This window comes from Orycteropus afer, unplaced genomic scaffold (genome assembly GCF_000298275.1).
Source record: "Orycteropus afer afer isolate SDZICR_OR568_19922 unplaced genomic scaffold, OryAfe1.0 scaffold00067, whole genome shotgun sequence".
In the NCBI taxonomy this organism is placed as follows: domain Eukaryota; kingdom Metazoa; phylum Chordata; class Mammalia; order Tubulidentata; family Orycteropodidae; genus Orycteropus; species Orycteropus afer.
In genome coordinates, this window is record NW_006921654.1 from 9,220,115 (window position 1) to 9,235,693 (window position 15,579).

General features: G+C 38.8%; 1 protein-coding gene across 1 annotated transcript in view; it reads left to right on the forward strand.

Annotated features, from left to right (window-relative positions):
* Positions 1-15,579, forward strand: part of AP1G1 (adaptor related protein complex 1 subunit gamma 1) — a 62,494-nt gene that overhangs the window by 43,606 nt on the left and 3,309 nt on the right. Inside the window, exons 14-21 of the mRNA XM_007940331.2 lie at positions 692-814; positions 998-1,087; positions 2,529-2,656; positions 4,025-4,129; positions 5,481-5,622; positions 5,800-5,926; positions 9,627-9,734; positions 9,865-10,025. Of these exons, the coding sequence (XP_007938522.1) occupies positions 692-814; positions 998-1,087; positions 2,529-2,656; positions 4,025-4,129; positions 5,481-5,622; positions 5,800-5,926; positions 9,627-9,734; positions 9,865-10,025 (984 nt within the window). The remainder of the gene's footprint in view (positions 1-691; positions 815-997; positions 1,088-2,528; positions 2,657-4,024; positions 4,130-5,480; positions 5,623-5,799; positions 5,927-9,626; positions 9,735-9,864; positions 10,026-15,579) is intronic.

Below are 15,579 nucleotides of genomic sequence, written 5' to 3' on the forward strand. Positions count from 1 at the left end.
CCTCCAAATGATTTTGAGTTTTGTACCATAAATGAGTTTTTTTAATAACAAAAAAGATAGTTAAATACAAATATCTTCCATTCCTAAGACTAACAGTTGGTTCTAGAACATTCATAAACAGTAGTTTTTAAAGAATAGTGTGATCTTTTTAATAAACTCAAGTTTTTAAAAAGTTAAGTAGTTATTTGCATTGGTTTCAATTAATATACTCTTTAAACTATGCACGTGCACTCTTCTTGCCTCCATTTCCCAGAGTAACATGCCTATAGCTATAGTTAAAATATAGCTATGATTTTATCACCCCTGTTGGGGTATTGTAGAAGGAGAGAAGTTGTTTGATACACTATGTTTTACTATAATTCAGTTCCCAGTGAATGTACTTCTTAAATATTTGAAGTTTTAGAAAAGCATTATGTGTTTGGAGTGTAAAAGATGTTTCTTGCGATTTTAAACCTTTATAGTTTAATTTTACTTCTGACAAAGAGAAGATTTTATTTTTTATAAAATTAAAAATTTTAAATGCTCATTTGACTAAATACGACCTTGATGTTTGAGCTACTTATGAATCTGACAGTTGGAACCAGCTTTATCTCTTGCGGGTGTTTTGTAATAATCTCCTCAGCAGCATAACTGCTAACATTTGTTACCATTGCTCTGTTTCTAGGGTTAAACTATCTGCATTTTCTTTTAGGCAGGAAGTTATGTTCGTGACGATGCAGTCCCCAATCTGATCCAGTTGATAACCAACAGTGTGGAGATACATGCCTATACTGTCCAGCGCTTATACAAAGCAATTCTTGGTGATTATTCTCAAGTAGGTCATTGGCTTTTCTTTTTACTTTAGTGGGAAAATTACCCTGTATTTTCCTGGTGTGTTCTATTCTAACATTGGAGATGTGCCTAGTTTTTGACCTTTCTGATTAAATGACCCGTGACTTGGATTAAGTATTTCTGAAAAAACTGCAATTCTTGACAAATGGTAATTTTCTTTTGACAGCAACCTTTGGTACAAGTGGCTGCATGGTGTATAGGTGAATATGGAGATCTTCTTGTATCTGGCCAGTGTGAAGAGGAAGAGCCTATTCAGGTACCCATTGTCACACTTGGTTGAGGAGGGGAACAAATAGTGGTTTTGTTATAGGAGAGTAGTGCTTCATGGGAAGTTGTGGTTGATTCTTAGAAGACTTTTTCAAAGAGGTAATACCAGAATTAATATGGGAAATCTGCTTTTTGAGATGGAACTTTGTGGGCCATTGTGAGATTTTAAAACTACCTTAACTAAGGTCCCTTGGCATAACATAGTCCACAAAGACAATGTTCTATATCCTGTTTGGGTGAGTAGCGACTAGGGTGTTAAGCTCATCATTGGCCCCCTAAGGTGCAAATATTAGTCTCTCCCTGTCCGTCTGGAGCAAACAAGAGTGAAGAAAATCAAAGATGGAAGGAAACAATTAGTCCAGAGAACTAATGGAGCACATGAACCCCAGCCTCCATGACTCTGAGGCCAGGAGAACTAGATAGTACCCAGTTACTCCTGCTGACTGCTCTGAAAGGAATCACACTAGGAGGTGTCAGATAGAATGGTAGAAAAATGTGGAACAAAACTGCACATAATAAAAAGACTGTGCTTCTGGTCTGATAGAGACTGGTGGAATCCCTGAGATTATGGCCCTTAGATACCCTTTAAGCTTGGAGCTGAACTCACCCCCGTGGCTCAGCTTTGAGCCAAGTGATACACAGGCTTATGACGTGAACAGTACCACCAAGGTGGTATTAACTCTTTACAACAACAGCTGTACGGGATCACAAGCTTTATCAGGAATAAAGCTCAGAAGGCAGGGAGGAATAGGAAAGGAGGACAGAGGAGGGAGACAGTAAACGCAGGGAAGAAGTGGGAAGAGTGCTGTTATGCTGTTACGTTGTGAGAAGTGCAGTGAATGTCACAAAACAAAATGTGTACGAATCATTGAATGGAAAACCAGTTTGCTCTGTATACTTTCACCCAAGTCACAATTAAAAATAAAATCCATAAACCTACCTTAGGAGCTTCTCTATCACCCCACACACACCTTGAACTGAATTACATTGTTTCTCTTACTCTCTGGCTGATGAACAAGAAGAAATGAGACATATATATGTTGTTGTTGTTATGTGCCGTGAGTCAGACGCGACTCATAGCAACCCCTCCTTGGGTTTCCAAGGCAGTATCACTACAGAAGTAGATTGCCCCATCTTCCTTACGAAGATATGTATATAGGCTCCCATTTTCTCATTAGGGGAATTGTGGCATGACTTGAAGCTGTAATATGTCTCTCAGACCCTAAATGGCATTTTCCACTCTTTTTACCTCCCTCCTATCTGCTCCTAGCTGCTTTGCAGCTCAGACAGTTACCCTGGCAAAGGAGAGTTGTGTGAGAAGGTTTTGTAGTGGAAAGATTGTTCTTCTGCTGGCATCCTGTGAATTGGTATTAGATTTACATGCTTTCTGTTGCCATCCAGTCTACGTGATTTCTTTTCGTCCTCCCCAGGTAACAGAGGATGAAGTTTTGGATATTTTAGAGAGTGTTCTAATCTCTAATATGTCCACCTCTGTGACACGGGGTTATGCCCTCACTGCCATTATGAAGCTTTCTACTCGATTCACCTGTACTGTAAAGTGAGTATTGAGGGAAAGTAGGGGACGCTGGTTGTTTTATAATTTTAAAAAACAATTTCAAGGATAGAAAAAAGTAGAATAGTGAAATGAATTTGCATTTATTTCCCTGCAGAGAAGGTATTTCCCTATGTAAGACTTCTGATAGCATATTTTGAAATGTCTTAATAGGAAGAAAATCCAGTTCTGCTCTTCACTGTGTTAAGTAAAGTCAGTTCTTGGATCAGTTTGCCAGCCAAGCATATTTAAGGCAAACTTATTTGTTAGATTTTCTGCTTCACTTTTGTGAAGTACTGTGAAAATGGTGTTTTGACTTGCTCTTTTAATTGAGAATGTTAGAGGGAGAACTGTGTGGAACAAAACTCAAAATCATTTGGGGAAAAAAAAGGAGGGGAACACACCAGGTTTTCTGGTCTGATAGAACCTGGTGGAACCCCTGAGACTGTGGTCCCTAGCTGCGCTTCAGGTCTGGAATTGAACCCACACCTGTGGCTTCCAGCCAAACAGAAGGCAGGTGTATGAGTTGAACATTTACCTGAGGTAGATACATTCCTTGGAGAGATCAATCATGGGAGAATGAAGGGCTGTTTATGCACAGAGAGACAGTTCAGGGGGCAAGAGTACATGGAGGAATGGACACAGGGAAGAGGTAACTATGGGAAGGAAGTGGGAGGGGAGCTGCTGCATTGGGGTAAATTGTAGTCAGTGTCATGAGACAAAGTATATGTGAATGGTTGTATAGAAAGTGAATTTGCTCTTTAAATTTTCGCCGAAATCACAATTAAAAATAAAGAATTGAGAACTTTGGGGTCAACATTCTGATGCTGTGACCCTTCTTTTTTTTAAGGCTTAGTTTTAAATTATTAAGAGATGAGCAGTACACAGTTCTTCGATGACAAGTAATTGGTATTTTGCCTAGTAAATTTTAGAGTGTGGAATATTTAACAGAAAAATACAGTATTATATTAGAATAGTATAATAAACCAAAAACCAAACTCATAGCCATCGAGTTGATTCTGACTCATAGTGACCCCCTTTGGGTTTCTGAGGTGGTGAATCTTTACAGAAGTAGATTGCCCAGTCTTCCTTCCATGGAGTGGCTGGTGCGTTTGAACCACCAACCTTCTGGTTAGCAGTCAAATGGCTTAGGCACTGTGTCACCAGAACTCCTTAGAATAGTATAATGGTGAATGATATTGGTGAATAGTGTTGGATGAATGGGTTAATAAAGAAAAGGGGTTTTGTTTTTGAAAAAATTATATAAATTAACAAGAAAAGAATTTCAAAATTGAATCACAGAACTCTGATTTTAATATTCATTCTGTTTCAATGAATTTTCTGTTTTATTTCATTTGTCATTTATTCCCAAAGCCGAATAAAGAAAGTGGTTTCTATCTATGGAAGCAGCATTGATGTGGAACTCCAGCAGAGGGCAGTAGAATATAATGCTCTTTTCAAGAAATATGACCATATGAGGTATGTGAAAGAAACTAAGCAATGTATGTGCCCTCTAGCATCCTGCACAGATTATCATGATAATTCACAAGGAGACTCATTACATGTGCTTAGGTAACTAGTTCTTAAAATCCTCTTTAGTTCTATTTGCTTGGCTGCTTCTGATTTGTCTACCTTCCACTCTTCTTCGTTTCTAAAGAAATCTGTTAACTGTTCTCTCATCTACCCTTCCCCTTTTGTTTTGGTGTGGAACGTTTTTCCCATTTTCCATTTTTAAAATGTTTGATTAAGAAGTGTTGTTGTTGTTATGGGCTGTCTAGTCGGACCCGACTCATAGTGACCCCTCCTTGGGTTTTGGAGGCAGTATCACTACGGAAGTAGAATTTCCCATCTTCCTTCCAAGGTGTGGCTGGTGGGTTTGAACCACCAGCCTTCTGGTCAGCAGTCAAGTGCCTTAGGCACTACGCTAGGAGTTTTATTTTTTAAAGCAAAGTAACGTCATTCAAATTTATCACTGTTAAGATATTAGTGCATTTGATTTTTTTTCTGTGTTGTGCAATATCTTCTCTTTATTTAATAATTTATTTACTCGTTTTATGATGATGTTGAAAATATACACAGCAGAACACACACCAATTCAATAATGTCTACATGTACAATTCATTGACATTGATTACATTCTTCAGGTAGTACAACCATTCTCACCCTCCTTTCCCAAATTCTTCCTCCCCTGTTAACATAAGCTTACTACCCCCTTAGGAGCTCTGGTAGCATAGTGCGTAAAGCACTTGACTGCTAACCAGAAGGCTGGCGGTTCAAACCCACCAGCCACTCCTCGGAAGGAAGGTTGGGCAATCCTACTTCCGTAGTGATACTTGCCTCGTAAACCCAAGGAGGGGTCGCTATGAGTCGGGCCAACTCCACGGCACATAACAACAACAACCCCCTTAACTTCCTTTCTAATCTCCCGAGTTACTGTTAGTTTGGTCCTGTATAGATAGCTCTTTAAAAGAGCGGACTGCTTGAGGCAGACATTCTTTACCGATGAAGTTAAATGTGGCATCTTGTTGATTGGAGACTGCCATTGCCTATTGATTCACCTTTCTTTTATTGCAGTCTCTCTATCATTGAAATACATGCTTTGGGATTTAGGCAGATGGTTTCTCCATTCACGGTTTCTTGTCTACCCTTAATCCTGCCAGGAATTTAGGTCGTTTATTCATATCATCTAGCTTCTCTTTTATTGGATATGTTGGAGTGATAAGGAGGGGAAATAACTCTCCATGTTTGGGTTCAACATAGTTACAGTGATTGTTTTGGGTAGGGAATGTAGGTTAACTGCATAGAGTTTAACCACTTCAGGTTCTTCCAGGTCTGCACTGCTTGAGAGAATGCCAGTCATGGAAAAAGTGACCACAAATGGCCCTACTGAGATTGTACAGACAAATGGAGAGACAGAACCAGCTCCACTAGAGACCAAACCACCACCCTCTGTGCCACAGCCCAGCAGCCAGGTAGCTTTTCAGTTGTTTATACGGAGAGCCTGATGTTCCTGTCTTTTACCTAATCACCTTTAATGTTCCTGGATTCGTTGATGGTTCCCTTCCTTATTTTTAAGTATTAAAAAAGCTTTTCATAAGATGTGCCTTATACAAATAACTGATGAATTGAGCTGTTGTTTTATTGTTTAGGCCAATGATTTATTGGATTTGTTGGGAGGAAATGACATAACACCTGTTATTCCAACTGCACCTACAAGCAAACCTGGTTCTGCTGGTGGAGAACTTCTTGATTTGCTTGGAGACATCAACCTTACAGGTAAGGCCAGGCTAGAGCTATTTAGTGTTTGGATAGGGGGAAAATGCCTCAGGGAATCACTGCACTGGGACATAGTACATAAATCAATTGAAAATGGGAGAGGCTAACTGAGAAGCAAAAATAAAATCTTCAGAACATCTGGAGTATAAACTGTGTTGGTAATTCCTTAACATTAAGCCGTAGAGATTTTTTATGGGCTGATTTTTAATTTTGGAAGAATAAATTAATCGTTGTATTTAGGGATAGAAAAAACTTTCTCAGGGTCAAAAAGAATATAGCCCAAGTTATATCTCCTTTTAGTTAAGTGCCCCCAAAAGCTATTTTTTCTTGTTTCTTTTTGTTTGTGGTCAGTCTTCCATAGCTCTGGCCATTTGTGGGATGGAAAGGTGTAACCTGCCGTCTTCCACTGTCCTTTACTGTGCTTTCCTTTTCCTCTCCCTCTCTTTCCTATCCTCCTTTCTTCCTGCCTCCTTTCCCTTGCCTCCCTCCTTTCTTTCCCTTCCTCCTTCTCTTCCTCTCTTTCTTTCAATTATTAAAGCAATGCAAGGAGGAACTCAGCCATAATTGTAATATTGAATAATTATTTTCATTTTGGAATTTTTTCATCTTTATTCATACAGTAGGCATTTGTAATTGATGAGTTCAGAAATATAAATCCCTGAGTCCAGGAGTATTAATCACTATAGCATTTAATTTCTACTGTTAATTAATGGCAGTGTAAAATAGAACTAAAAAAGTAAATGGAGAATTACAATATGCATGACCTCAAGTGAAAAATAGCCGTGTGATAATGATGCTGTATGGTCAGCTAGACTCTATCAATGGTTAAAGTATTTTTTCCTAGTACAGCAGTTAGAGCTTATGATTTTTATCTTTAGCTTAACAGAATTTGGAAATGTGAACTTGTCACGTACTTTTGAATCACTCACAAGTTATCAATTTCAAACCCTCGGATGCTGAAGGTGTACTCAGTATAAAGAGAATCAGAAACACCCCTGTAGTTAAAACAGTCTGTGGATGGCATGCTTCACTTACTGTATTATCATTTCACATGTTGGTATATATTCTTCATAATTATAATTTTAAATGGCTGTCTATTTCACCAAAAAGTTTGTGTACCATTATATCCTCAATTTCTTACTGTTGGGCATTTTGTTAGTTTTACATTTTTCTTAGCATAAGTAATGCCTCAGCAGATACTGTCATCACATCAGTTTGTCCATATGTTGGATTATTTTCTTAGAGTAAATTACTTAACCTTTCTGAGTCTGTTTAAAATGAGGATCATAAGTATTTGCCTCATAGGGTAGTTTTGAATGGTGACTCATTTTATATACATCATTTATAGTGAGTACTTGGCAAATGTTATTTACCTTTTTCCCAGTGTAGATAAACATTGGTTTCACTGCAAATGATACATTTATCATTCTGAAAAAGGCTTTTCCTAATTGGTACAAAATTGGTCCTATTATTTTGTTAATTTTTATTTATTTGATTATATGGAATGTGTAATATGAATCCACATATTTGCGTTATACACGAGTCTGCTTTTGCATGCTCCTTTTGTTTCCTTTACCCATTTGTCATGAAGTAAATGAGCTCCTTGTTTTAGCTTGTTGTGCTTTGCTTAGCCAACTTATTTCTTCCTTCTATTCTGATTTATAAAATGTCTTTTTTTCCCCGAGTGGCCTTCAATGATTTTTCTGTTTGAGAGATATTTTAGTCTTCCTTTATTTCATTGTAAAGTTTTTGTAAATGAAATATTTTCAGTTAATTTAAGTGGTTTGAAATCTGAACTTGAAATGTGTTCTCTTTATTTTACTGAATTTTCTTATCCCTCTTAGGATCCTGGTTTTCCTCAGTTTATGGTCATGTTCTATAACTCATCTTCTATTGTTTAATCCTCAAGTTGTTACTTAGAGGATCAAATACAATGGTAATCTGGATGTTTCTTCCCCTAGTCCCACTCTTTATCTCCTCTTGAGGGTTCTGTATTTTATAGTTTTGTTATGTAATATTTAACATCTACTAGATGGTACTAAAGGTACTAAAGGATACCTGCCTTGATCTACCTAGCTTGTAAAATAAAATATTAACAAGAAAATTGATGTTCCCTGTATACTTCCTCTCTTATTCCCTTCCCTCTTGACCTCAGGTGACTACTGTCTGTCCTAAAGAACCATTGGGTTTTTTTCCATTCCCATGCATTTCTAGGTACATTTACTGTATTTGTATGTTTTGTTCTGAAACAGTGTACAGTATTGTTTTGCCATTTTTTATCTTTATATAAGTGGTATCCAACTGAACATGTTGTTTTGTACCTTGTTTTTTTTTTTTTTAGATTCTAAAAGATTGTATTTGTGAGAGTAATCCATGAATAATTCATGTTGAATGTATTTCTAGTACATTGACATTTTCAAATATAAATGTATATTTACATTTTTAATGTTGTATATGTATAGTGGAGCTCTGGTAGCATAGTGGCTAAGACACTTGCCTGCTAACCAGATGGCTGGCGGTTCAAATCCACCAGCCACTCCTCGGAAGGAAGGTTGGGCAATCCTACTTCCGTAGTGATACTGCCTCGAAAACCCAAGGAGGGGTCGCTATGAGTCGGGTTTGACTCGACGGTGCATAACAACAACAACAACAACATATGTATAGTAATTTATTGTGGGAATTTACCATAAATTACTTATCCATTGTCTTGCTGGTAGGCTACTTCAAAGTTACACCATCTTACTGTGAACATTTTTTTGTACATGTCTCCCTATGTACATATGTAAGAATTAAAAAGAAGTATTCTGAAGAAAGGCATTGGTCCTTTTTTGGGGGGAGATTTTGCCCCTCAGGGGATATTTGGCAATGTCTGGAGACATTTCTGGTTGTCATAACTAGGAGGGTACTCCTGACAGCTAAAGCGTAGAAGCCAGTTAAATATCCTACAATTCACAGGACAACACCGCCCCCAACAAAGAAATTTCCAAACTGAAATGTCATTAGTGTTGAGGTTGAGGAACCTGGTTTAAGGGTCTACTCATATTCAGTCTCCTACTGCCAAATTTTTCTCCAGTTTGATCCAGTTTACATTCCAATGTTGTTGTTGTTGTTGTTGTTGTTTGCCATCTAGTTGGACCCGACTCATAGCGACCCCTCCTTGGGTTTCCGAGGCAGTATCACTGTGCAGAGCTTAAAGGTTTCCATTGCTCCATATTCTTAACAATATCTGATATTATCAGATCTTGGGATTTTTGCAATTCTGGTGGATGTGAAGTGGTATCTTGTGATTTTGGATTCTATTTCTTTCATTACTGGTAATATGGAACATCTTTCTATAAGGTTCTTTTATCATTTAGGTTCCTGTTTCAGTGATTACTTATTCATCAGTTGTCTCCTTATTAATTGGGTTATCAAAGATATTTATAGTTCTGGCCACTCATCTGTTCTCTGCTGTGTAACAGATATTTGTTGTTCTTGTGGGGTCTCTTTTTTATTCTTTAATATTTTATTTTTAATGAACAGAAGGCCTTAATGTTTAAAGCATTTGAATTTTTAGTTCTTTTCCCTGATGATCTGCTTTTTATATCTTGTTTAAGGAATCCTTCCTTACTCTAAGATCTTAATAATTTTCTCCTATATTTTCTTGGTGAATTTTGTTACGCTGGCTAAGGTTGACCTTCCGTGGGAATGTTTCCTATAGGTGCTCCAGCTGCTGCTCCTGCCCCTGCCTCAGTCCCACAGATATCGCAGCCCCCCTTCTTATTGGATGGGCTTTCATCACAGCCTCTCTTCAATGACATCGCTTCAGGTAGGATTACCATTGTTACCTTCACTACATATATCGCTGAGCAATGGAGATGGCTATTGAAGAAAAGATGTAGTAATTGTGCAAGCATTAGGTGCAGTACAGTTAGACTGATCTTCTTGTACTTCCCCAGGCATCCCCTCCATCACCGCATACAGTAAGAATGGCTTGAAGATAGAATTCACCTTTGAACGGTCAAACACCAACCCCAGTGTCACAGTGATAACGATACAGGCCTCAAACAGCACAGAGCTAGACATGACGGACTTTGTTTTCCAGGCTGCAGTACCAAAGGTACTACAATGTCTTCTTTGCATTTTTTCTTTGATTAAACATTGGCTTCTTTTTCTTTTTTTAAATTGTGGTTTGGGTGAAGATTTACAGAGCAAATTTACTTTCCATACAGCAGTTCACATACACTTTGTCTCATGACATTGACCACAGTTTGTTTACCACAATGCAACAGCTCCCCTCCCTCCCACTTCCTTCCCATAGTTACCTCTTCCCAGTGTCCATCCCTCCATACACTCCTGCCCCCTGAGCTGTCTCCCTGTGCATAAGCAGCCCTTCTTTCTCCCATGATTGTTCTCTCCAAGGAGTGTATCTACCTAAGGTAAAAGGTTCAACTCATATGCCTGTATTTTGTTTGGCTGGAAACCACAGGTGTGGGTTCAATTCCAGACCTGAAGGGCAGCTAGGGGCCATAGTCTCAGTGGTTCCACCAGGCTCTATTGGACCAGCAAACCTGGTCCCCCTCCCTGATTTTTTTTTTTTTAATGTGTGTTTGATAAGGGATATATTTTAATGTCTTGAGATTAAATTAAATTAGAAGATTTAACCCAAACTAATGATAATGTAACTAATACAGTTCCTTGAAACATGTAGTAAATAAATTTTACTTCATCACAAGTGTTTTTGTACTTAGAATTCGAGGATAAAGAAAGGAAGTTCTAATAGTAGTTAATGAGAGAACTAAATTCTACTAAAAGATGGTCAGTTAATGCTCAGGGCATTGGGCATAGGTTGGGGTTCAGGAATAGAGCGGCAGAGATCTAAGAGAATATAAAATCCATCGCATGGTTAAAGTTAATTGAGATGAGAAAAGTTAATTGAGGTGAGAACTTTGTCTATTTGCTGTTCTCTTCTAGCTAGTCACTAGATCAGAATTACAATTTTTTACCTTTTGGTATGTAAGTCAGAGAAACATCCTTCCTTACTGACATCTAGCTATTCATGTTGTTGTTGAATGTTGTCCAGTAGGCTCCAACTCATATCAAACCTGTGTCCAACAGAACGAAATACTGCCCAGTCCTGTGCCAGCCTCACAGTCCTTGCTATATCTGAGCCTATTGTTAGTAGCCACTGTGTCAATCCATCTGGTTGAGGGCCTTCTCCTTTTTCCTGACCCTCCATTTTACTGAGCATGATATCCTTCTCCAGGGAATAGTCCCTTCTGACAATGTGACCAAAGTGGTGAGACGAAGTCTGGCCATTCTCACTTCCAAGGAGCATTCCTGCTACACTTCTAGAACACATTTATTAGTTCTTCTGACAGTCCATGGTACTTTCGGTATTCTTCACCAGCACCACAACTCAAAAGCATCAACTCTTCTACAGTCTTCCTTATTCATTGTCCAGCTTTCACATGCATATGAGGTGATTGAAAACACTATGACTTGAGTTAGGCACACTTTAGTCTTCAGAGAGACATCTTTGCTCTTCAGCACTTTAAAGAGGTCTTTTGTAGCCGATTTGCCCAGTGCAGTATGACGTCTGATTTCTTGGCTGCTGCTTTCATTGGTGTTGATTGTGGTTGCAAGTAATATGATAACTTTTGACTTCAGTCTTTTCTCCATTTATCATGATGCTGTTCGTTGGTCCAGTTGTAAGGATTTTTGTTTTATGTTGAGGTGTAATCCATGCTGCAGACTGTATGTAGTCTTCAGTCTTCATCATTAAGTGCTTCCAGTCATTTTCACTTTCAGCAAGCAAGGTTGTGTCATCTGCATATCGCAGGTTGTTAATGAATCTTCGTCCAATCCTGATACCACGTTCTTTTTCATATAGTCCACCTTCTTGGAGTATTTGCTCAGCATACAGATTGAATAAGTGTGGTGAAAGAATACAACTCTGATGCACTCCCTTCCTGATTTTAAACCATGCAGTATCCACTTGTCCTGTTCGAACAATAGCCTCCTGGTCTATGTATAGGTTCCTCATGAGCAGCACAATTAAGTGTTCTGGAATTCCCATTCTTCTCAATGTTATCTATCATTTGTTGTGATCCACACAATCAAATGGTTTTGCATAGTCAGTAAAACACAAGTAAACATCTTTCTGGTGTTTTTCCTTCGAGCCAAGATCCCTATGACATCAGCGATGATAACTCTTCGTTTCACGTCCTTTTCTGAATCCAGCTTGCATTTCTGGAAGTTCTCTGTCTGTATACTGCTGCAACCATTTTTGAATTATTTTCAGAAAGATTTAACTTGGGTGTGATATTAATGATATTGTTGGATAATTTCCACATTTTGTGGGATCCTCTTTCTTTGGAATGGGTACAAATGTAGATCTCTTCCAGTCAGTTGGCCAGGTAGCTATCTTCCAACTATCTGGGCACAGACGAGTAAGTGTGTCCAGTGCAGCATCCGTTTGTTGAAACATCTCAATGAGTATTCCCATCAGCTCCTGGAGATGTGTTGTTTTGCCAGTTCTTCAGTGCAGCTTTGACTTCTTTCCTCAATACCGTTGGTTGTCGATTATATGCCACCTCTTGAAATGGATGAACATCTACCAATTCTTTTTGGTATACTGACTCTGTATTCCTTCCACCTCCTTTTGATGTTTCCTGCATCAGTCAATGTTTTGCCCATAGGATCTTTCAGTGTTTCAACTCAGACTTGAATTTTTTCTTCGGTTCTTTCAGCTTAAGAAATACTGAGCTTGTTCTTCTCTTTTGGTTTTCTGACTCCAGGTCTTTACACATTTCATTATAGTAATTGGCTTTGTCTGCTCAAGCTGCTCTTTGAAATCTTCTGTTCAGCTCTTTTATCCTGTTGTTTCTTCCATTTGCTTTAGTTACTCTCCTTTCAAGAGCAAGTTTCAGAGTCTCTTCTGACACCCATTTTGGTCTGTTCTTCCTTTCCTGTCTTTTTAATGACTTCTTGCTTTCTTTATGTATGATGTTCTTGAAGTCATCATACAGTTCCTCTGGTATTTGATCATTGATATTCAGTGCATCAAATCTGTTCTTTAGATGGTCTCTAAATTCAGGTGGGATATAATGAAGGTCATATTTTGGCTCTCATGGAGTTGTTTAAATTGTCTTCAGCTTCAGCTTGCACTTGCATAGGAGCAGTTGATGGTCTGTTCCTTACTCAGCTGCTGGCCTTGTTTTGGCCCAAGATATTAAGCTTCTCTGTCACCTCTTTCCACAGATGTAGTCGATCTGATTCCTGTGTATTCCATCTGGCAAAGTCTACATCTTTAGCCACTGTGGTGGTTATGTTTTTGTGTCATCTTGGCTGGGCCTGGATGAGTGGCTGGGCAGCTCGTGGTAATTATTCCCCATGGTGAGACTGGCAATCAACTCCATGGTGAGATCCACCACAAGCAGCTGAGTAGCTGCCTTTGGGATGTGGTTTGGTTCCTGTATATAAGGAGAAGCCTTGGGAATGGTCTCTAGCCTATGGCACATTTGGACCCTGTATGTAGTCGTGTCGTTGCCCAGCAGCCTGCTATGTTCTGCTGACCTTGGGACTTACAGTGGACTTAAGTTAATGGCCTGCCATGTGGTTTGGTAACATCGGGACTGTGCCTTTTGACTTGTCAACCTTGGGGCTTCTCAGCCTCAGCAGCCAACAGCTCTCTGAATGAAGAAAAGCCTCTAGCTCCAGTGGACCAGGAGCAGGAGGTGGAACTGAACCCCAGGGTTGAGGGGCTTTCACCCAGCCCCTAGAGCCAGGCACTTTGAACCTGGACTTAAAGCCTCCAAACTGTAAGAGAATAAACTCTTGTTTGTTAAGGCCATCCCATTTGTGGTATATTCCTATCAGAGTGGCACTAGGTAACCAGAACAGCCACTATTTATGTTGTTGAAAAAAGGTATTTCCAGTGAATAAGTTGTTGGTCTTGTGAAATTCTATCATGTGATTTTTGGCATCATTTCTGTCACCAAAGCCCCATTTTCCAACAACTGGTGCTTCTTCTTTGTTTCCAACTTTTGCATTCCAGTCACCAGTAATGATCAACACATCTTGGTTGCATGTTTGGTCAATTTCAAAGTGCAGAAGTTGGTAAAAAATCTTCAATTTTCTCATCTTCGGCTTTGGTGGTTGGTGTGTAAATTTGAGTAATAGTAGTGTTAACTGGTCTTCTTTATAGACATATGGATATTATCCTATCACTGACAGCATTGTACTTCAGGATAAATCTTGAAACATTGTTTGTGACGATGAATGCCATGTCATTCCCCTTCAATTTATCATTGCTAACATAGTAGATCATATGGTTGTCTGATTCAAAATGGCCAAAACCAGTCCATTTCTGCTCACTAATGCCTAGGATGTCAATCTTTATGTGTTCCATTGCATTTTTGACAACTTCTAATTTTCTAGGTTCATACCTCGTACTTCCATGTTCCAATAATTAATGAATGTTTGCAGTTGTTTCTTCCCATTTTGAGCCATGCTACATCAGCAGATGGAGGCCCAGAGACCTTTACTCTGTGCACGCCATTAAGGTTGACTCTACCTTGAGAAGGCAGCTCTTTTCCAGTCATATTTTGAGTGCCTTCTGATCTAAGGGGCTCATCTCCTGGCACTGTATCAGACAGTGGTTAAGGGCTATTCGTAAAGTTTTCTAGTAATGTATCAGACCATGTTTCACTGCTATTCATAAGGTTTTCACCCAATTCTTTGAGAAGCACATGGCCTCCCCTTCCTTCTTCCAAGTCTATCTTAGTCTGGAAGTTCTGCTGAAACCTGTCCCCAGTGGGTGACCATGCTGGTATTTGAAACACAAGTGGCATAGCCTCCAGCCTCATAGCAACATGCAAGCTGCCACAATATGACAAACTGATGGGGTGGTGGAGCTGTTGATACAGTGACTGCTTGTTTTCATAAATTAGTGTTTATACCAAATCTTACTTTATGAAATAAGTGTAAATATTTGTATTTGTTTTGAATAGACACAAGTTTAGAACGGAGGATCAGCAGTTTTCTTGTAAGACCATATAGTATTTAGTCTCTGTTACATCTCCTCAGTTCTGCCATTGTTATAGTACAAAAGTAGGTACAGGTAGTAAGCAAATGAATGAGCATGTCCCTGTTCCAACAAAACTTTATTTATAAAAACAGGTGGTGGTAGGCCAACCCTTGGTTTACACTAAACCTAATGTTTTCAATGACATGTGAAGTATAACATTCAGATAACAAACTTTTGGAAATTGAAGGCATTTTATTTTTCTTCATTATTACTGATTTTGTAACCACCTTTGCTTGCATATTTTAGAAGCCAGAATACTATAGCTATTTTAGTAGCTTTAGAATGATGTGGTTCAGAACATGAGCTCTGGAACCATTCTGTTCAGTTTCTAATACTAATTGTCTGACCTTAGGCAAATTAATTAACCTCTATTCCTCAGTTTCTTCACTTGTATCTTGATAGGTTTATGTTTTTGTTTGTTGCCCTGGAGCCAGTTCTGACCCTGTGTGTACAGTGTAGAACTGCTACTAGGTTTTTTTTTTTAAATACATTTTACTGTATCTTTGGAGAGAGTGTATACAGCAAAACAGGTTCCCATTTGGCAAGGTTGTGGTCACTGCTTGGTCACAGCCAGCTACCCAGA